Source organism: Triturus cristatus, chromosome 1_1 (assembly GCF_964204655.1).
Source record: "Triturus cristatus chromosome 1_1, aTriCri1.1, whole genome shotgun sequence".
NCBI lineage: Eukaryota > Metazoa > Chordata > Amphibia > Caudata > Salamandridae > Triturus > Triturus cristatus.
The window spans coordinates 37,589,451-37,612,275 of record NC_140579.1 but is presented as its reverse complement, the minus strand read 5'-3'; the positions used below and the strand labels follow the sequence as shown (position 1 = coordinate 37,612,275).

The following is a 22,825-nucleotide window of genomic DNA, read 5'->3' as shown; positions in this document are numbered from 1 at the left end:
TACCAAGGGTCTCTGGAAGGATCCTTAAAGGCACGGTATCCATTTGCAGACATATAATGGCAGCCTATGGGGCTTGTCTGTCTAACCCTTCATCTCGATCATGAAAAAAGGCATTTTTGTGAAGGGGAGTTTCTCTATGTGTGAAACTTAGTGAAATAGTTGAATTTGACCGTTACCTGGCTATTCTTTTCAATTCAGGATGAAGTAATGGCCAGTGTAGCCTGGTGTTTCCAGGCTGCATTATTATCTCTTAAGTGTCTATGCAGGACTGCAGTGGAAGACACCTTAAGAGACTATTGAAGTGCTCCGGGGTCCACGCACATGGGCGGGACTATTTACATGATTATGATCCCCTACTGCAGAACTGCAGTTCACATTTGTGTAGAGGTTCAAATGGGGGACCCATGAACCTGGTAAGAACAATGTTTAAATTCTACACCAGAGAGGGTGACAGTTGGGGGGGGGGGGGAGATTATCCTTTTAAGGCACTCCATAAATGCTTTAATTGCAGGTACTCTAAATAGTGACAAGTTGTGAGAAAGTGCCATCTTTCTTGCATGGTATGCCCCCACTTTTTGCTGAATTGCTGAATGTACTTTGACTGAGTGTGCCCTGGACTCCTGCCAATCAGGTGCCCAGGGCCTATGTTCCTTCCCTAAAAACACAAAACCCAAATTGGCAAACCCTGGCCACATGTCAGCTCCTGGTATATAGTACCCTCGGTACCCAGGGCCTTGTGACCAGGGAAGGCCTCCAAGGGCTGTAGCACTCATTGTGCCACCCTTAGAGGCCCAGTACCCTTACACACACACACTGCCCTTTCAAGCTGGGTGTCTGGGTGCAAGACAAAACAAAGAGTTGACATGGCACACATCCCTGTGTGCCATGCCCACCACCTACACTGCCATGGCATACATCAGCCACCCCTCTAGCTGGGTGCCCTATGCCATTGGTGTGGGCACAGGAGCAGGAGCCCTGTGCCCCTACAGTACCCAGGTCCATTCCTGGGCACTGTAAGTGCAGTGCTGCCATTTAAGAGTATATGGTGCTGAGAGCTCGTCAAACACGAACTCCACAGCACCATAATGGCAACACTGAAGACTGAGAAGTTTGGTATCAAACTTCTCAGCACATTAAACCCACACTGATGCCAGTGTGGGATTTAATGTACCAAGCACCCCAGAGGGCATCTTAGAGATACCCCCTAAAACCTAACCCACAATCCACGTTTGTTCTGAGGCTGCCTAGGCTGCCACACAGCAGAAATGTTGCTGGACCCCTGGGTAGGAGAGCCCCTGCTCTCCTGGGCCTGCAACAATGCACATCCTGGGCGAGGTGCTAGATCTCCTCCCCCAGGATGGGCAGGGGGAAGCTTCAAAGGCATGCCGCCTCTGTGAGCTGCCCCAGACCACTGCAACCCCCCACTCTGGCGGGAAGCTTGGCCGGAAAGAAAACAAGTTACTTACCTGTAACTTTGGTTCCCCAGTATTGGTAACTTTCATAGATTCTCATGCTTTGTATCATTCCCCGTCGTCGGAATGGGAGCCTCGGTAACAAAAATATATATATATATATACATATGTATCACCATAGAAACAAAAGAGAAAAATAGGCCTAGGCCTCATCTCATTTTGTAGTATATCACCCTCTTTGTGTAAAAGAGCCCAAACTTTTGCCAGGACCAATCAGCACAGCCTCACCCTCTGGAACCTTCCTGAGAGAGCTCAGAGCCTCAGATTTTCGTAGCCGTTGTGCCAACAGCCACTACCTTAGTAAACCGACAGAGCTTTCCCAGGGGAGGTGGGTGGGCGCATGAGAATCTATGAAAGTTACCAATACTGGGGAACCAAAGTTACAGGTAAGTAACTTGTTTTCTTACCCCAGTATTGGAACTTTCATAGATTCTCATGCTTTGTATCAGAATAGCAAGCAGTAGATCACGACAAGCACATTTCGGTAAATACATGGCTTTACAAAATCATCTCAGTGTACATGATAAAACAACCATTACTGAAAACAAATGTGCTTACCAGGATGGAGGGATTGTAGGGAAAGCTCACCTCTCATTGAAAAAGATTCCGGAGGACTGCTTGACCAACAGCAGCGTCAGCTCGTCCCACCGATTCCAGGCAGTAGTGCTTCGTGAAGGTGTGTACACTGCTCCACGTTGCTGCCCTGCAAATGTCCTTAATCGCCACTCCATCAAAGAGAGCCACTGAAGACGCCATCGCTCTCGTAGAATGCGCCCGGGCCCTTTTATCCAAAGGTTTGCCCGCAGCCTGATGACAGTACTGAATTGCACTGGAGATCCAGCGGGAAATGCCACTCTTGGCGAGCGGCAACCCCTTCCGTGGTGCACTGTAGGCAATAAATAGTTGAGTAGACTTTCTGAAAGAGCGTGTGCGCTCCAGATAGAATTTCAGGCATCTTTGGACATCCAAAGAATGCAATGTTCGTTCCGCTTGAGTGGAAGGACGCGGAAAAAAGGAGTTCAAAATTAAGGGTTCATTCAAATGAAACTCCGAAGGCACCTTCGGGATGAATTTTGGGTTGGTTCTCAAAATCATGACATCCCTCTTGAACTGCAGAAAAGGCTCCACTATAGAGAGAGCCTGGAGTTCACTAACTCTCCTAGCCGAAGTCAATGCCAGGAGAAGGGCTAGTTTCCAAGATAGGAACTTCAAGTCCGCTTTGTGAATCGGCTCAAAGGGCGCTTTCATCAGTTGAGCCAGTACTAGGTTAAGCTGCCAGATAGGCGGAGGTGGCCGGACCGGAGGATACATCCGAAATAACCCCTTAAGGAACTGCTTAACAATCCTTGCGGACCATAGAGATGGCCCCGATGTCTTCCGTCGAAAGCGGGATATGGCAGCCAGATGTACCTTGATCGAAGAGTGCGCCAGACCTGATTTAGCCAGAGACAGGATGTAAGGCAAAATCTGATGTGGCAGGGATTTGTAAGGATGGAGTTTATTCCTCTGGCACCACAGGCAAAATCTCTTCCATTTTGCCCTGTAGGTCTTATTAGTGCTTGGTGCCCGCGCCTGAGATAGAACATCCCTGCACTCCTTAGACAGATTCAGATGGCGGAATTCTCTGTGCTCAGGAGCCACGCTGACAAGTGAAGTGACTCCGGATCCGGATGGAGCACTTGCCCCTGATTTCGCGAAAACAGAGATGGAATCAGTGGCAAGCGAATAGGGTGATCCTGGGAGAGAAGCAGGAGTTCCGAGTACCAGAACTGCCGCGCCCATGCTGGAGCAATGAGGATCATCTTGCATGGTTCCGCCCTGACCTTCCTGAGAACTCGAGGAATGAGGGGAATCTGAGGAAAGGCGTAGCAAAATGCGCCGAACCAAGCAATCGAAAGGGCATTCCCCAGAGACCCTCGCTGGGGAACCTTGCTTGCGTAAAACCGGCACTTGGCGTTCTCCGGGGTCGCAAAGAGGTCTATGGTCGGAGTACCCCATCTCTTGAACACTGCCTCCAGCGTGGCCTGATCCAACTCCCACTCGTGTGTCCCCTTCGTCTGCCGACTTAGAGCATCCGCTGTGATGTTGAGACACCCCGCTAGGTGCTCGGCTCGCAGAGTGATCCTGTGAGAGATCGCAAAATCCCAGATCATCTGAGCTTCTTTGGACAGCGTCCGCGATCTTGTTCCCCCTTGCTTGTTGATATAGTGCATGGCCGTCGTGTTGTCTGTCCGGACCAGCACTGCACGGTTCTGAAGTCTGGGAAGGAACGCCAGCAAGGCTAAGTGAATGGCCCTCAGCTCCAAAAGATTGATGTGGTGTAGTCTGTCTGCTGGACTCCAGTGACCGCTGACCTGAAGCTCCTGGAGGACAGCTCCCCACCCTTCTAGGGAAGCATCCGTGGTCACCACCATAGGAGAAGGAGGGATTCGGAACGTTAATCCTCCTGCGATGTTCTCCTTCACCAGCCACCATTCGCAGGCTGTGCGCATGGCAGGCGTTATCCACACTCTGTCGTTGAACGATCCTTCTGCCTGGCGCCACTGTTTGTCCAACTCCTCCTGTAGAGGACGCATATGAAGCCTGCAATGCGGTATCAAAGGTATGCAGGATGAGATTGATCCGAGTAAGGACTTGTACTGTCGAACCGATACATGTTTCTTGTGCAGCATTTGACGAGCGGAAGTGGTCAGTTTGCCCTGACGCTCCTCTGACGGACGAGCCGTGCATCGTCTCGTGTCCAGAATAGCCCCAAGGAACTTCCGTGACCTGGAGGGTATCAGTTCCGACTTGGACACATTGAGCTGAAGACCCAAATGGGCGAACAATCTTATGCAAGTTGACACAGCCTGAGACGTTGCCCTGAACGACGGAGCCTTGATGAGCCAGTCGTCCAAGTACGGGAACACTTCCAAGGACTGCTTCCTTAGAAAAGCAGCGACTGGTGCCAGCATCTTCGTGAAAATGCGGGGTGCCGACCGAAGGCCAAACGGGAGCACCTTGAACTGGAAATGGCTCTTGCCTACTGTGAAGCGTAGATATTGCCTGTGAGCTGGGTGGATCGGAATATGAAAGTAAGCATCCTCTAAATCCAGGGATGCCAAAAAATCTCCCGGATTGAGTAGTCGTAGAATATCCTGGAGAGTGACCATCCTGAAAGAGAGCTTGATGAGATAGGTGTTGAGCTCCCTGAGGTCTAGTATAGGACGCCATGTATCCTCCGTCTTCCGAACCAGGAAGAACCTGGAATAAAACCCCTTGCCCCTTTGTGAAAGCGGCATGGGCTCTATCGCCCCCTTGATGAAAAGCTGGTGGGCTTCGAGATGTAATAGTCGGAGATGTTTCGCTGCACGGGCGTCTGGAGCTCTTGTTGGAGGAAGATCTTGGAACTCCAACGTATGGCCACTCTGAACTATATTCAAGACCCACCGGTCTGATGTTAAACGCACCCAGCTGTCCAGACAAAAACATATCCTGCCCCCGACCGGTGTTTGTGGTAGGGGAGGAACAGTAGCCAGAGCCAGGAGGCCGCTATTGCCTCTTGGCGTTGTCTCGTCCCTGACGATTCTGACGTCCTCTCTGGGACTGCCGAGAGAAAGACGCCGACTGTCCTTGGCGCTGGCTGGAATATTGACCTTTATAGGACTGTCCTGATTGTGTGGAATATTGTCGTTGGTTTCCTCTGTAGTTAGAAAACCCCCGACCACGTGCCCCTCTGAATGGCACTTTGCGATAGTTCAAAGATCCTAAGGACTTAGCTGTGTCGGTGTCCTTTTTAATGCTTTGGAGGGCGTCATCCACATGCTTACCAAAAAGCATCTCCCCGTCAAAGGGGAGGTCCAAGATCTTATTCTGGACCTCCTGGCGAAACCAGGTCGCTTTCAACTAGCCTTGACGGCGCAAGACGGCTGACCCTGCCAAAGCCCTGAAAGCAGTTGAAGCAATGTCCATCGCACAGTCGATGACTTCCGAAGAGCATCTTTCTCCCTCCATCAGCACCTGTCTGGCTTCCTCTTGACTAGAGTCTGGTAGCTGGTCCAGGAATGGCTCCATATCACACCACATCTGGCGGTCGTATCTGCCCAGAATAGCCAGAGAATTAGCCGCACGCACCAACAAGCTGGCCATGGTGGAGAATCTTTTACCCACATTGTCCAGTCTTCTGCCTTCTTTATCTGGAGGCGTGGTTAATGGAGTGGACGGATTTTTTGACTTACTTTGTGCGGCTTGTGAAATAACGGAATCCGGCTTAGGTTGACCTAGAAGACACGCAGGACTGCCTTCAGGTGCCTTGTATTTCTTCTCCAGCCGGGGAAGAACCGGAATGACTGTCGCTGGATTTTGCATTGTCTTAAGTCCCTCATCCCAGACATGTTCTATAATGGGAATTGATCTTACCGACTTCTTATACTGAGCTTTAAAGTCATATAGGAAGCAGTCGGACTGCTCCACCGTAAAGGGCAAACCAAACCTCTTGGATGCCCGTTCCATCAAATTATGGAAACCACCAATGTCTGCTGGAGGCAATATATTTGTCTCTCGGCCTACAGCATCTGGATCCTGCGTATCATCAGGGTCCCCATCCGGATCCCCTGGATCTGTAAGAGGGATCACCTGTCCCTCGTCGTCTTCGTCCGTATCTGCATCTTGTGCGTCTCCATCAGCAGGTTCCGTACCTGAAGGTTGGGGAACCACTAAGGGCACCACCGGTGAAATGGTACGAGGTATCTCCCTTGGTAGAGGTGGCAAGTCCATTGGCATGTCACGTGGCACTACCAATGTAGAAGGACGCACTGGAGTGCGATCCGGCAACGTCGGAAAACGAGATTTATAGTCTTGCAGCATCTGTTGCAAATCCGACACTAAAGCCACTGGCAAGGCAATCAAGTCCTGCCTCAGAGAGCGGGGGTGTAATCCCTGTGTCAAGCTTTGGTGCCCCTCCTGCACCTCTGGACCATAAAACTCCTCCGTATCTGTGTCCTGCTGTTTGACATTCAGGTCTGAAGGGCTGTATGCGTCCCCAAACTGCCCATCCTCTTCATCCTCCTCCGAGTCCTCGAGAAGCATGGATGGTGGCAAAGGCGTGACCCGCCTAGGGGAAGTCATGTCCGGTGTAATCATTAATCTTTGGGTGGCAAATTCCGAATTTTTCGTCGTCGGCGGTCCCGTCGGCGGTCCCGTCGACGGAGTCGATGGCAAAGGGATTACCAACGTCGACGAACTCGACGACGACATCGTCGACTGAAGGGCAACTGTCGTCGACGGAGCTGAAATCGTCGTCGATGATGAGGCCGTCGACAGTCCTGTAATCGTCGTCGACGGAGCAGTCGTCGACGGAGCTTTCTTCTTCGTCGACGGAGTATGTTTCATCGTCGGCGGAGCACCCGTCGACGGTCTCGTCGACGAACTTGTAGTCATCAACATCGACGAACTCGTCGTCGTCGTCGTCATCGTCGACGTGGTCTTCGTCGTCGACACCGCCATCGAAGACGACGAAGTAGATATCGTCGACGGTCTCGTCGACGACCCCATGGAAACAGTCTTAACTGAGGAGATCGTCGTCGACGTACCTGCTTTCGCCTGCGTCGACGGACGCGGTTTCTTCACTGGAACTGACTGAGGAGTTTCTGCAGCATGTTTTTTACAGGTTTCTCCTTCTGGGACGGAGGGGATGATGTTGCAACCTCCTTCTTGTCCTTAGGGGCTATGTCCACAGCAGCCCGTCCCTGCCTCTCCTTTACTCTGTCGTGAGGAGATTTTTTGGGACCAGCCTCCTCAGACCTGTCAGAGATCCCGTGAGGGGCTTTGAGAGGGACCTTGAGAGGGGGTTCCACAGAAGTGGAGGGAGATGACCTACCCCTCTTCTTCGATCTCCTGGAGGAGGTGCCAGAGATAGATTCCTCCTCATCCGAAGAGATGACCTCCCTGGTCTTTAACTTCTGCAGCCACGTCAGCAAGCGCCCCTCTCTGTCTCTCAAGGTCTTGGTCGAGAAGGTCCGACAAATTTTACAGTCTGTGGCCTTGTGTTCCGGGTACAGGCAGTATATGCAGTTTTCATGTTTGTCTTCCACAAACAGTCTCTTCTTCCCACAAGAGGCACAAGCTCTAAATAAAGCTTTCTTCTCCTTTTCTGACATTCTGTCACAAAAGATGGCAATAAAGACATCCAAAAGTTAAATTCTGAGAAAAACTGAGCAGAGCTCAGTGGAGACTCCCTAGCACAACGTGCGGTAGAAAAATCTGAGGCTCTGAGCTCTCTCAGGAAGGTTCCAGAGGGTGAGGCTGTGCTGATTGGTCCTGGCAAAAGTTTGGGCTCTTTTACACAAAGAGGGTGATATACTACAAAATGAGATGAGGCCTAGGCCTATTTTTCTCTTTTGTTTCTATGGTGATACATAAGTATATATATATATATATTTTTGTTACCGAGGCTCCCATTCCGACGACGGGGAATGATACAAAGCATGAGAATCTATGAAAGTTCCAATACTGGGGTAACCCCAAATAAGGACAGGGGATGTGCCAGCCTGCCAACCCCACCCCTCAGGTGGGGGAGGCGAGGTGAAGCACATCTCTGGGCTCTCGCCATCTTGAAGATGGGAAGCCCTGCCCAATCAGGACTAGGCTACTGCCTTTCTCCCACAGGAGAGAGACAGGATAGAAGGTGTACCCACCCCAGGACAGGGACCCATTGGTCCCTGCCCTTCACCTACCTGTAACGCCCCTACATCTAGTATTTAGGGGCACCCTGAACATTCCTTCCCCAGATTCCAGATTCCAAAATCCGTAGAAGAGCTAGAAGAAAGAAGACCTGCCCTGCAGCTGCTAAGAAGAGGAAGACACCAACTGTTTGGCCCCAGCCCTACCGGCCTGTCGACCCTCAAACCTGCTCATGCTCCAACTCAGCATCTCTTGTGGCCAGCAACCTCACAAACCCTGGAGAACCTGGCTAGCTTTTGACTCTAAACCCCTGGGACTCCCAAGAGTAGAGGCTCTACTCAAAATCTACTTCTAATCTGTGGCAGCAGCACGGAACCGTGAACCCTTCACACTCTGCACCCGCCAAGCCTGGCCTGTGCCGGAGTGAACAAAGACCACGAGGACGACCCCACGGCGACTGTGACCCCGAGTCCGGCACCCAAGGACCTCCCTCGACGCTCCTGAAGAAGCCTGCAGCCTCAGGACCAGGTGCCCCCCAACCGCGATCAACAGAGGGTAAAATTTCCCGACACCAAAAGGCACCCCTTCACCCGGCGCCCCGCGGCCTCCTGTGCCCAATCCCGGGGTACCTACCTATCCTCCAACGACCCAACTTACCTCTCGAAGTGGTGGTGGCACCTGAAGAATCTTCGCCCAGAGCATGCAGTCTTTTTCTAAACCGGAGATTTCCCATTGAAATCAATTGAGCGCCCGAAGGCTCAAAAGCACCCTGCACCCAGCCCTGGCAGTGCAACCTCTACACCTATCTACTTCCCCACTTGCCCTGAGTAAGTGACCAGGAGCCCAGCTCCCACAGCCGCGTGGCCTGCTAGTCAGCAGCCACCAACCAAGGCCCCCCTACCTCTCATAGGATAACATTGGGCCTAACTCTCTCTGCACCCGGCCGCCCTTGTGCCGCTGAGGGTGAACCTACTCTACCTACCTGACCAGTCGAGTACTTACCTTTAAACCGGTAACATTGACTGGCTTTTCCTGAAATTTCTTCCAAGTGTGGACTTTTCAAATCTTAAAATATTCACCAAAAATCAGCTGAGTAACGAAAATGAAAATACTCGCCTGCTCTTGGGTGAGCTCCCAGTGCTGGATCTCGGTGCCCAGTACTGACTCTGAAAAATACTTACAACTGTACTTATCAGTAACCCAATTTTCTCCCATAGGAAATCATTGACTGTTTTTCTGTGAAATTTCTTCTGTCAATTTCTGCAAACTTTAAATATTCTTTAAAAATCGTATAACTTCTGAAAACGTAATTGCTTACCTGTTTTGGATAAAGGTCCCAGTACTGAGTCTAGGTACCCAGTACTGGATTACAAAAGTAACGAGAACATACTATACCTGCAACTTGAATTTTCTTCCATAGGGAATCATTGACTGTTTTCTATGAAATATTTTCTAAGTGTCAACTTTTAAAATAGCTAAATATTATTTAAAAATCATCACAGTAATTAAGTCGACTTTCATCACTTGATTCTAAGTACTGACACAGGACTGAATCTAGGATCCAGTCCTGGAATTCCAAAAGTAATTCTAAAAGTAATCTGTTGCAAATAACTTGAAACTTCCATTGAGCTCAATGCATTATTGTGTTTAAAATTGTGTTGCCTATTGCAACCACTTGTAACTGTTTACAAAAGTCAATTGCGTATTGCAAAAGTATTTATATTAATCCTGGGCAAAGCACTACGCTACGCTCGCGTAGTTTGCGAAGTTTGCGCTATTTCGCACTACGCGAATTCCACGTAGCACAGTGCAAACACGCGTAGCGTAGTGTTGCGTAGTGCAGCGGTCATTTTTTGCTTGCTCGCGGTCCTCAATGTCAAGTTGGCGACCGCGAGCAAGCAAAATGACATCCCGGCAAGACTTTTTCCTTGTTCGCGATCAGCAACATCAAGTTGGCGATCGAGAGCATGGAAAATAAACCTCCCGGCGAGATTCCCAACGCGAGGAGGTCAGGTTTCTCATTGCGAGTGATCGCGTATGCTCGCGATGAGAAACTACCAGTTCGCGTTGAGAAAGCTGCCGCTCGAGTAAAAATCTACTCGAGCAGCAGAAAACTACAGCTCGCACTGTGCAAGATGCCGTTTTCAATGATTGCACAGTGCCGGTTGCTTGTCCGCACTGTGCAATCATTGAAAACGACATCTTGCACAGTGCGAACAGGGTACTACGCAGTTCGCGAAGTGCTACGCGTAGCTCGCGTAGTGCAAAGTGCACTTTGCGTAGCTACGCGAAGCACTACTTCGCGAACTACGCCCAGGGTTAATTTATATAAAGCATCTCATTCTGAGAAAGTATATTTTAATACCGATTGTTGGTTCTAAAATAAAACAAGCATATTTTTTATACCTATAAACCATTGGCCTAGAGTTCAGTTATTGAGTGAGTGAGACCATTTGCTGGCTGAGTGTGTGCAACAAATGCTTTACACTGTCCTCTGATACTGCCTTACTGCTCGACCAAGCTACCACTTTAGAGAGTAAGGTTATATCTAACTTTAGCCTTTGCCAAGCCTCTGGGGACTGTGGACTCTGTACACCCTGTACCTATTTGGGAACAGTATATACAGAGCCACTTTCTCACAGTAACCTGGGACAAATGTTAGGGGCTTTTTTCAGGTGTGATTCAAACTGGACAGGCATGCGAGTTCAGTCATGAAAAGTGCTGCAAAATCAGCAAAGAGTCTGCTCCAAGAAGAACTACCATTCGTGATTTTAGGCTCTGACTATTATCGCAGTTTTCAGCACAGTCTTGTGACACAGGTATCCTTTCATCTTTGCTTTCCAGTTACAAGAGATGGAGTCTGTTGCACAGCATCGTAGGCTTCATGGTGATGCAGTTACTCCAGTTGGGTCTACAGGCCAAAACAATTTGGGAACAATAACTTGTAAAATTCCAGTCCTTACACTATATGGTAGGATTAGGCACACCAATGAAGTCTACAAAAGACACGATTAAACATCAATATATCAGTGCTGAAGGTCTGGGCTGCTATGGAAAAACCAACATGGAAACTAAACTGGTGAAGGGGAAAGCACTGAAGCAACAATGACTACCGAGGACTAAGGTGATGTTGGCATTCGGCTTCACTTGGTTCAATAAAGATTCACGCATCAGAAGCAGATGCTTCAAGGCAATATTTAGAGAACTATCGCCTTAATGTTGCAATTTGAGGGGAGCTTGTGCCCCTCCAGTGATTTTGGGGCACCTTCATTGTGGGAAGAACCTCTACTGATCACCTCCAGCCTTGATCTCACCTGCTCATAGAGGTCATCTCGGTCATGCATGTGCTGGTCGGTTGTGATCTCACCCACTTCGGTGTAGAACTGCACGTCGGTGTGACTCTTCTCACCGAACATGATGGCATTCTGCAGGAGAGAGAGAATAAGTATCAATAATCCTTCTCATAGAGCAGTCTATTCAAAGACAAATGATTGCTAGCAAACAATACTATATAGTGCAGTTGGAATTAGGCAGACAAGTGTCTTTACAGACTGGTTACTTTTATTCTGCATTACAACTACTGTCTTTATAGCTATGTGATCGTCATGTTTAAGTCAAGCCTACCATACCTATCAAAAGACCAATAGTCAGCAAACCACAATCTTACAGTGGGCTTAAAGCCCATTCTTTGCTGAACATTGCTTGCTGTTATCACTCCTCATTTGCTTGCTTCTCAATTGATGGCTTGCCTTGCTCGTCGTGTGTTTGTACCTCCCCTGAATCACAGCCTTTTTACTAGTCTCGTCCCACTGCTCACTTTTAAGGAACTACTTTTTTCTTTAAGCACTGTACAAGCGTGCATATGCTCTCCAGCTGTCTACTCCCTCCTGTGCATCTGCCCTCCCACTAACGGTTGTCCTCGCTTTCCTCTGCGAGATTCTCCATCCTCTCTCTTGCCATGTGTTTCTCCTCCCCATCCCACCTCAGTGTTGCTCTCTTGCCTGTGTGCCTTTCATGCGGTTCTCGCTTTCTAGTGCTTCCTCACCCCTCACACAGCCCTGCATGTGATGCTTTTCCCCTTTCCCACAACTCGCAATGGAATCAACAAGGCCACACACAAAACAGGAAAGAAGGGAGTTAAACAATTTCTACCATCATAACAGGGGCGGCCTTAGGCATGTGCAAGCTGTGCACCTGCACAGGGCCGCCAAACCCCAGGGGCCGCCACGAGGAATCGGATACAATACATATTCGTGGCGGCCCCTGGCCGGGATTTGGCGGCCCCCTTAAGAGAAGCTGTAGCACTAATACAACAGGCAGAAGACTTGTGGAACTCAGTGGCAGTTCCACTGCAGTGGCAGAGGACGTCACTCCACTGCATGGCGCAGAGCACGCAAACAAAAAATAAAACGACGCTCTAGCAAAGTTTTATTTTTCGTTTGCTGGCTGCACAGGGAGGGGCGGGGCATGGGGAGGAGTGCTTGTGCGCTCCTGTGGGAAGGTGGCCTGATATATGCTGTCCACTAGTTATAGTGGGCACCATGTACCAGTCCAAAACAACCCCTTATGGTGATAGGTTAAAGACAACCTTTATTGAAAGCTATCCCAGTGGTAGCTTTGGAGAGCAGCCTTCGGGCTAAGTCTTGAAGCAGTGTAAAGCAGCTTGTTTTGCCAGTCTATAATCTCTTGAATGACCAAATGAAAGGACAACCACACCAGGTATATATATAAAATATATATTTATCTTAAAACACACCCCCCTAGTCTCTTTATGAGGCTGGAGTTCGAAGTACTTAAGTTACAAGTCAGTACTCAACAGTAAAAGCACAGATACACGTTTGGGCCCTAGGGGCGTACCAAACCATATACCAATAAAGTGGTATAAGAACCACGACTGGACTAGACAAGGCCTAGAGCCTGTAGAAGTGCTTGGACCACAAGGAACCACCCAAGGTAGTGACACAGGGGACCCACGGAGGACGCGTGCAGTGGGAGAACACAGCCGCGACTCGCCGTTAACTTCTATGGGTTAAGTCGCGGTTGGAAATTAAGAGTTTAAGGACACTTAGAGGATGACTATGAGCAAACTCTATTGGACTTACAGGTGTCTAGGGCCAACACCCACGGGAGCACCGGAGTACTAGAGTTACCTCACCCAGGGAAGCCGGGTGCATAGGTGTCTTTTGGTGTCGGGTTGCGTCGCTGTTTTCAATGGAAGCCTGCAAAGAACTGCTGCTGCCGTGAAGAGGAGAAGTGTCCGGAGAGATCCAAGCCTGGATCTGGATCTAGGATGGAAGGAACCTGAAAGCAGAGGGGACAGAGTCTGGGTCACTTACCAGTGACACGATAGTCCAATGCCCACAGATGTCAGGTGCTTCAGGTGAGTTGACGGGTGTCTTGATTCTTCAGCCACGAGGTCCAGGAGGCATCAACGATGGCCAGGAGCTGGATTCGAGCTGTCCCACGAAGTCTGTCGAGTGCTGCGGCGTCGGCGACAGGATTGGACCCAACAAGCCTTGGCAACGGACAAGTCACGTGAAAATAGATAAGGGACGTCGGTGCAGACCAGCAAGGTCTGGGGAACACACGAAGCGAGGGTAAGTCGGGGCTCGTCTGGAGCAACCAGGAAAGCCCAATCAGAAGAGGAGTTGCCTTCGTGGGGACCCACTAGCCAACGGGCTAGCGATCGCGAAGGAGCCTCGAGCGGTCAAACTTGAAACTGGCCCACGGGTCACTCGTGGAGTGGCGGCCAGAGATCTTCGGTGCAGGAGGTGCTCAAGGCTTTGGCTACTCGGAGCTCAAAGCACAACTTCGAGGAAGTCCAGGAAGATGATGGATCGGCAAAAGATCACGGTGTCCAGGGGTCACGGTTCCACGTCACCCATGGGCCTCAGCTTTGCTGTGGACTCAGGGTAGCCTCGGGGAAGTCTGGAAATCCACCTCTGGTGATGCAAAGACTTCGGCATCAGGCGGGAGCTTCAGAGTTGCAGACCGGACAGTTGCTTCTTTGGTGCCTGCCAAGCAGGGGAGTCACTCCTTGACCCCAAGGGAGATTTATTCAGTCTTCTAGCGAAAATGGAAAGTCAAAGGTCCAGGATATATGTTACAGAGTTTCGTCCAGGGTAATCTAAAGTCTCAATGACTGGGCGCCAGAGCAGGGGCAGGTAGCCCGTGCAACCGGTTTGAACTGGACTATGCACAGAGACACCAAGTGTGCCCCCAGTGCAGGAATTCAAAGCACCAGAGTGCTCCCGCCCAGCCCCAATACACATCTGCCTGTCTGGGGAGGTGGTTACACCTCCCCTGCCGGAGTTTCGGTCAGCAGCAGGAGGCCAGACCCGTATCTGTGGCATCCTTTTTGTGATGCCAGGGCTTTAGAAAGTCTTTACCGGGTAGACCAGTGTGAACATGTCTCTCCCTCTAGAAGGGTGGAAGGCTACCCCCGCTGCCAGAACTGGCCGCGCGCGGGGGGGGGGGGGAGGGGAGGGAGGGAAAGAGTATTCCAAAGCATTTGAAACCAAACACAACATGTTTCCGTGCAGCCAGTCCAAAGTTAGCATTTACCGCGAGGTTATAATGCACTTAAGAGTATATAGTCAGGCTGCACCACAAACAGCATTAGAGGAGGTACTCCAAACGCTGCAGAGGGGCTCTGCTCATGAAGGGGCACACTCTCACATAAAAACCAAGCACTCTGCCTTCAGGATTGTTCGGGCCTGCCATAGGAGTGACTTATAGGTTTTATATGTGTGCAATGGTAGTGATATAGGTAGCCTTATACCACAGTAAGGGGTGCAAGCACCACCTTACCCAGGCTGCAGTAGCAGGCCTGTGGTGTCATTTTGGAGTGCTTCCCAGGGGTGGTATAATACATGCTTCAGCCCCTGGTAGGCCTCTGAGGTACCTATGCCTTAGGTACATAGTATACTGTTAGAAATGGGGGTCTCTAGTTGGCAATGGCTGGCCACTGTCCAAGTAGGGACCCTTCTTCCTAAGTCAGAGTAAGCAGCCTATACCCTTTGACAACCCCTGCTCAACCCTGTGGTAACGTAGCACGAGCAGTTAGGCTTATCTCAGAGGCAGTGTGTGAAGCATTTATGACCATACACAGTAATATAATGAGGAACACTACAAATGGACACCACTCGAGTAGTTATGAAAAATAGGTATTTTTATATAGACTTAATCACAAGACCAATAATAGTAAAAATCCACAATACTATAAAAATATAATTACTTTAGAAATGCTGCAAGGAAAAATAGTTCAGGATGCACAAAATGATGTTTAGTTCAAGGCAGGGGTCTCTGCGACCCTTTTACTCACAAAGTATCTGGTATCTGGTTCCTGGAGCAAAGCAACAAAAATGTCGCTAAGGAGTTGTAGCGAGAAATTTCCTCACGCTAACCAGCGATGCGTTGAATCCTTACCGCAAGGGAGGATGATGCGCTGGGTTGCGGGCAGGACAAAGCGACAAACTTCTTCACGCTGAGCCGGTGATGCGATAAAATCCTTGCCGCGAAGGGAGGATGATGCACCGAGCCTGTTGCATGTGCGATCTTGCTGCGATGACAAAGATGGCGCTCCGCGAGGAAGCGACGATCCGGATGCGATGCGGGGAAAATGGCGAACGCTCTGCGTCCGCGCTGCGATGACCCTGTTGCGATGATTTCCAGATAGCGGGCGTTTTCAGGCCCGCAGACAGGTGCTGCGACGATCTTTGGATAGCGGGCGTTTTCAGGCCCGCAGACAGGTGCTGCGACGATCTTCGGGGTTAGCGAGCACTCGGCGACAGCAGAGCGGCGATTTTTCTCACGCTCACCAGCTGCAGCGGCTCGCTAACGGAGGTTAGCGACGATTTTCAGCGCTCTCTTCTCAGCAGTAGAACTAGAGGCCCTGGAACACACAGGAGCCTCACCTGCAGATAGTAATCCTCGCTGGGAGGAAACAGGAGGCTGATGGTGGAGTCTGATGTGCCTGAGACTCCAGCAGGAGGCTAGCTCTCTCTAGCCCTTGGGTAGTTGCTGTAGCAACAGAAATAAAAGTCCAATCAAAGTTCTTTTTCTCTTCTTGAAGTCCAGTAGTAACAGCTGCAGGCCAGTCTCAGAAACAGCACACAAGCACAAGGACAGTCCTTCTCCTGCAGATTCTTGTAGCCACACGGACAGAGGTTCTTCTTGTTATCCAGGAGCAATACAAATTGTAGGGGTTTGTGCACAAATATTTATACCCCCAAAGTCTTTGTTCTTAGGGGTCCCAAGTCTCTGAACCCAGCCAGAACCAGTTCTGCCCAGCCCTGGAGCACTTTGTTGATCAGGCTGCATCCTTCCTTTCAGTAAGAGGGGGTCTGCCTCAGACGCACAGTGGGAGGTGGAGCCAGCATTCACCTTGCCAGGCACGGTCCTATTCAAGTGCAGGAGCTACCCCTCCCCTCACACCAAGGCAGGTCGCTCTATTCAACCCAGGTCTGACTCAGCCTGCCCTGTCCCTCCAAAACCAGACAGCCAATACACATCATAGCAGAGCAAACTGGAAGGCTTAGGCAAGAAAGTACCTATACTCTAAAAGTGGTAGTTTCAAACACAGAATATAAAAATAACCTTCACTAAAAGATGTATTTTAATATTCTGAGCTCAGGCATACTAGATTCGTTTTTCTACCATGTTCTGTGGGTCAGTTAGGACTATAGAATGTAATAGCCCAGACCTCCCATTCTGGCCTATGGAGAACAAGTAGCCTTACAGTAGTGAAAAACGAAATGGGGTGTAATTCACTACTAGGACATGCTACATACATCCGGGCATGTCCTACATTACACATACAATGCACCCTATCATAAGGGGGGCTTACAGGATGCCAAGGGAAGGTTTAGGGGCTGGGAAGTGGGTGCACTTCACAGCCAAGATGGCAGTTCTGGACTGCACGCAGACACTGCAGTGGCAGGTCTGAGACACACTTTACAAGCTGCTTCTGTGGGTGGCACAATCCCGTGCTGCAGGCCCACCAGCAGCATTCGGTTTACCAGCCCTGGGCCCACACAGGCCACGCTACTAGGGACTAACAGGTAAACCAAATAAGCCAATCATGGATGTACCAATTCATATGTCATCTTTACAAAGGGAGCATTCGCGCTGTGGCACTGAATGGCAGTGGCACAGCGCCCAGAGCATCTATAACCAGCAAAAACAGAGGAGACACAGCGGAAAAATGGAAGGGAGACTCACGCCAATGGTGCCAGGTCTAACACACGTCCCCTCCAGCTGAAATGTGGGGAGAACTACCCATCCCCTGGGAGGTTCTCATCACTAAGGCGAAAAAATCTGGACAGACCATCAGCATTGGCGTGTTCTGTACCAGGGCGGTGTTCCACCGTAAAGTCCATACCCTGTAGGGAAATGGACCACCTTAACAACTTGGGATTCTCACCCCTCATCTGCATTAACCACCTGAGGGGCCTGTGGTCGGTCTGAAACCGGAAGTGAGTCCCAAACAGGTATGGTCTCAGCTTCTTCAGCGCCCAGACCACAGCAAATGCCTCTCGCTCGATCGCACTCCACCTCTGTTCCCGTGGAAGTAACCTCCTACTGATGAAGGCTACAGGTTGGTCTAGTCCCTCCTCATTCATCTGTGACAGAACAGCCCCCACCCCATGCTCTGAAGCGTCTGTCTGGACAATAAATTCCTTAGCAAAGTTTGGCGCCTGGAGTACGGGTGCTGTACACATGGCAGTCTTGAGAGCATCAAAAGCTTTCTGACAGGTGTCAGTCCAGTTCACAATCTTGGGCTGCTTCTTGGAAGTCAGCTCAGTCAAGGGGGCAACAATGCTGCCATACCCCTTGAAAAACCTCCTGTAATAACCTGTGAGTCCTAAGAAGGCCCTCACCTGGGTCTGGGTCCTTGGGGGCTCCCAAGCCAGGATGGTCTCAATCTTGGGCTGTAGAGGGGCCACCTGGCCACTCCCTACCTGGTGTCCTAAGTACACCACCGAACCCTGCCCAATCTGGCACTTACTGGCCTTGATTGTGAGGCCTGCTCTGCGCAGCGCCATCAACACTTCCCAGAGGTGGCGTAAGTGGTCCTCCCAGGAGGAACTAAATACGGCAATGTCGTCCAGGTAGGCGTCACTGAAATCCTCCAGCCCAGCCAACACCTGGTTGACCAACCTCTGAAAGGTGGCAGGGGCAATCTTCATCCCAAAGGGCATCACACGGAACTGGTAGTGCCCATCTGGGGTGGAGAATGCGGACCTCTCCTTTGCCCCATCAGTTAAGGCGATCTGCCAGTACCCAGACGTCAGATCAAACGTGCTGAGGTACCGGGCAGCCCCCAACCGATCTATGAGCTCATCAGCTCTGGGGATGGGGTGCGCGTCGGTCCTCGTGACCGAATTGAGACCTCGGTAGTCCACACAGAACCTAAGTTCTGGAGTGTCACTAGGCGCTGCAGCCTTTGGTACCAAGACCACGGGGCTGGACCAAGGGCTGCTAGAGGACTCAATCACCCCCAGGGCAAACATTTTGGAGACCTCCTCCTTAATGCAGGCCCTTACCCTGTTGGTCACCCTGTAAGCCTTGTGCTTGACAGGAGGACTGTCCCCGGTGTCTACCTCATGGACGCACCAGTCAGTGACACCAGGTACCAGGGAAAATAAATCTGGGAATTGCCCCAACAGCTGGTGGCAATCTCTCTGCTGTTCTGGGGTCAGTGTGGTGAAGAGGACCACACCCTCCACTGACCCATCCTTCTCTCCTGCACACAGGAGGTCAGGAAGAGGCTCACTCTCCTCCTCCATCCCTGCATCTGTGGCAAGGAGCATGCCCACTTCAGACCTCGCAAAGTGGGGCTTTAGGCGATTCACATGCAGGACCCGCAGGGGGTTCCTGGGAGATTTAAAGTCCACCAAATAGGTAACTTGACTTTTTCGCTCCACCACCTCAAATGGACCGGTCCACTTATCTTGGAGCGCACAGGGCTCCACTGGGGCCAGTACCCAAACCTTTTGACCAGGTTGAAACTCGACCAGAGTGGCATTCTGGTCGTGCCAACGTTTCATCTCCTCCTGGCTGGCTTCCAGATTTGCCTCAGCAATGTTTCTGAAACGCCGAGTTTGGTTCCTGAAGGCCAGGATGTAGCTAAACACATCCTGGGGAGGTTTCCTGGGAGATTGCTCCCAGCCTTCCTTGACCAAACTCAGAGGCCCTCTTACCGGATGGCCATAGAGCAGTTTGAAGGGGCTGAACCCTAAGGACTTATGTGGCACTTCACGGTATGCAAACAACAGGCATGGCAAGAGGACGTCCCACTTACGCCTCAGGGGCTCCTCTAGGCCCATGATCATGCGCTTCAAGGTCCGGTTGAATCTCTCAACCAGATCGTTACCCTGGGGGTGGTAAGGAGTGGTGAACTTGTAAGTCACCCCACAGAGACTTCATATACTGGGAGATGAAGTTGGTCCCCCTGTCGCTCACCACCTCTCTGGGGAACCCCACACGGGAGAAGATCCCCATCAGTGCACGTCCCACCACGGGGGCCGTCACTGTCCTGAGCGGGATGGCTTCAGGGTACCGGGTGGCATGGTCCACCAAGACCAGGATGTACCTGATGCCCATGGCTGTCTTGGGGTCCAGAGGCCCCACAATGTCAATGTCCACTCGCTCGAATGGGGTGCTAACAACTGGGAAGGGTTGGAGTGGGGCTTTGATCTTCCCCCCACTCTTCCCAGTTGCCTGGCAAGTCTCACAGGTCCTACAATACGTATCTGAACTCTTGCGCATCTGGGGCCAATAAAAGTGGGTGACCAGCCTTTCAAAGGTCTTGGTCTGCCCCAGATGTCCTGCCAATGGAATGTCATGAGCCAACCCCAGTAGGAAGGTTCTGAAGCACTCGGGTACCACCAGCACACGGGCTGACCCCGGCTCAGCAACCTTAGGCTCGCTATACAGGAGACTGTTCTCCCAATAAATCAGATGTGAACCGGACATATCACCTGCTGCCTGGGCTGCAGCCTGTTGCCGCATACCCTCAAGAGAGGGGCAAGTTCTCTGCTGTTCACAAAACTCCTCCCTGGTGGGCCCCCCTTCCTGCTGCCACTGGGTCAGCTCAGGCAGGTCCCCCAGGTCGGTACTCTGCTCCCCGGTAGGCTCCAGGGCATCCTCCTCAGGGTCTGCTCCCTCCTGGGCCGTGGGAACCAAGGGGGCCGGTTTCCCGCGCCCCCTGCCCCCTCCCTCTAAGGCAGGGACCTGGGCCATATTCTCAGGCTCCAGGTCTTTCTCAACACTCTCTTTGGCTGCCATGGACCGAGTGGTAGCACATGCCCACTCAGGCAGTCCCAACATTTGCAAGTGAGCTCTCCTCTCCACTGTAGCCCACGGTGAGTTCTCTAAATCATTGCCCAACAGACAGTCCACAGGCATGGCGGGCCTCACAGCCACCTGAAGAGTTCCTGAGACCCCCCCCCACTCAAAGGGAACCTGAGCCACCTCACATTGGCTCTCTGTGTTGTCTGCCGACACTACTGGGTAGAATGCATGGGGCACAACCTGCTCTTTGGACACCAACCGGGAGCTGACAGCAGTTACACTGGCTCCTGTGTCCCTCCGAGCCTCCACTCTATGGCCATTGATGGTTACCCACTGCCTGTATTTTTTAGTGTTATCAGGCAGTGCAGGCTTAGGAACCATTTCAAAGTCTCCTAGTGAGACAAGGGTCAACTCTACGGGGTCCCACCCACCTGGGGCACCCATCTCCTCCTCCCCCAGGGCTACACTAGCAAGCTGGCGGGGCGGTGCACGGGGTGGTGCAGGAGTATCCTTTTGGGGACAATGGGGGTCAAAGTATCTGTGGCCCACCTGGCCACACTTAAAACAAGTAGGGGGCCTCCTTGGAACAGGATTACCTGTTGGAGGCACTGGCTTCTTATCTGGGGGAGGCTGGGATACCACTGCCTGGTTCCCTTGGGAATTATCTTGGGGCCCTCGGTGGAACTCCCTTGGTTTACCTCTGTCCCCCCCACCTCTCTGCTGGGGACCCTGCCCACCTTTGGCGAAGTCTCCCACTGGACCCTTGCGAACCCGGGTGCTCACCCAGCGGTCCGCCTCCTCAGCAAGCTTCCTAGGGTTAGTCAGCTTGCAATCTATCAGATGCTGGCATAGCTCAGGAAAACAGTTACTAGAAAAATGCTCCCATGCAATCAAGTCATACAGTTGCTCAAAAGTTTCTACTTTGCTGCCTTTTACCCAGCGCTCCATTGCTCTGCCAAAAAAAGACACGTATTCCACCCACGTGGTACCCTCTATCTTCTTGCAGGTTCTAAATCTCTGCCTGTACATTTCAGGGGTCAAACCATAGCGGGTAATCAAAGCTTCCTTCATGTGGGCATAAATCATCCTACTTTCTGGGGGTAGGTCCAACAAGGTATCCCTCCCCTCACTCACAAAGCGTCCCCACAACCCCGCTCCCCAATCCTTCTCAGGGACCCGGTGGGACACCATAGCTAATTCATAAGCGGCAAACCATTGCCCAATATCCTCACTTCTATGAAAATCCTTAATGACATCTTTAGGGATATATACTCTACTCTCAGTATGCACTACTGGTATGCTGCCACCAGAGGGGGAGATCTCCATACTCTTGGCCTTAATCTCCAATTCCCTCAAAATTCTCTCATGTTCAAATTTCATCTTCATTATCTCAACTTCCAACTTCTTATTCTCTAGGTCCTTCTGACCATCCAATTTAAGTTTGGCCATCTCCATATTATGCCGCCTATCTCTCTCCCTGTCCTCCATCTCTTCTGGAGTCAGGCCCCTTGAGGACCCACTAGTACCCGGGCTGGAAACTGCTTTATCCCCTACCAAATCTACAATTTCGTCCTGCTGCTCTCCTGCATTCTCTCCCCCCTCCACAGGCTCTTCCACATTCCTAGGGGCATCCCTGGCTTCTAACCAGGCCTTTAGCGCCTTGTAATACTCTTCCCTTCTAGTGAGACCTGTGATAGGGACTGTGAAGCGTTTGCAAAAATATTTGAGCTGCTTGGCATTGTAGGTGTCTAATTTCTCTTCTTCCCAGGAGAGATCCTCAGAGGCATTGGATCTGGGCTTGCCCATTGTGGCAATAACTGGCAATAACGATCAAAAATAGAATCAAAAAATCTCAACAACGTACGTGGTTATGTTATGGTCTGCACTCACTAGTAGTGTACACTATAATTACTGTATGCAATCATAAATGCAAGTCCAGATCCTCACCGCTGACCACCAATGTTAGAAATGGGGGTCTCTAGTTGGCAATGGCTGGCCACTGTCCAAGTAGGGACCCTTCTTCCTAAGTCAGAGTAAGCAGCCTATACCCTTTGACAACCCCTGCTCAACCCTGTGGTAACGTAGCACGAGCAGTTAGGCTTATCTCAGAGGCAGTGTGTGAAGCATTTATGACCATACACAGTAATATAATGAGGAACACTACAAATGGACACCACTCGAGTAGTTATGAAAAATAGGTATTTTTATATAGACTTAATCACAAGACCAATAATAGTAAAAATCCACAATACTATAAAAATATAATTACTTTAGAAATGCTGCAAGGAAAAATAGTTCAGGATGCACAAAATGATGTTTAGTTCAAGGCAGGGGTCTCTGCGACCCTTTTACTCACAAAGTATCTGGTATCTGGTTCCTGGAGCAAAGCAACAAAA

The 22,825-nt window shown here is 50.7% G+C and overlaps 1 protein-coding gene across 1 annotated transcript in view; it reads right to left on the bottom strand.

The window, feature by feature from the left end:
* The window catches only part of LOC146869281 (FACT complex subunit SPT16-like), a 358,428-nt gene that overhangs the window by 37,349 nt on the left and 298,254 nt on the right, over positions 1 to 22,825 (bottom strand). The window contains exon 10 of the mRNA XM_085646892.1: positions 11,447 to 11,557. Within this exon, the coding sequence (XP_085503018.1) occupies positions 11,447 to 11,557 (111 nt within the window). The remainder of the gene's footprint in view (positions 1 to 11,446; positions 11,558 to 22,825) is intronic.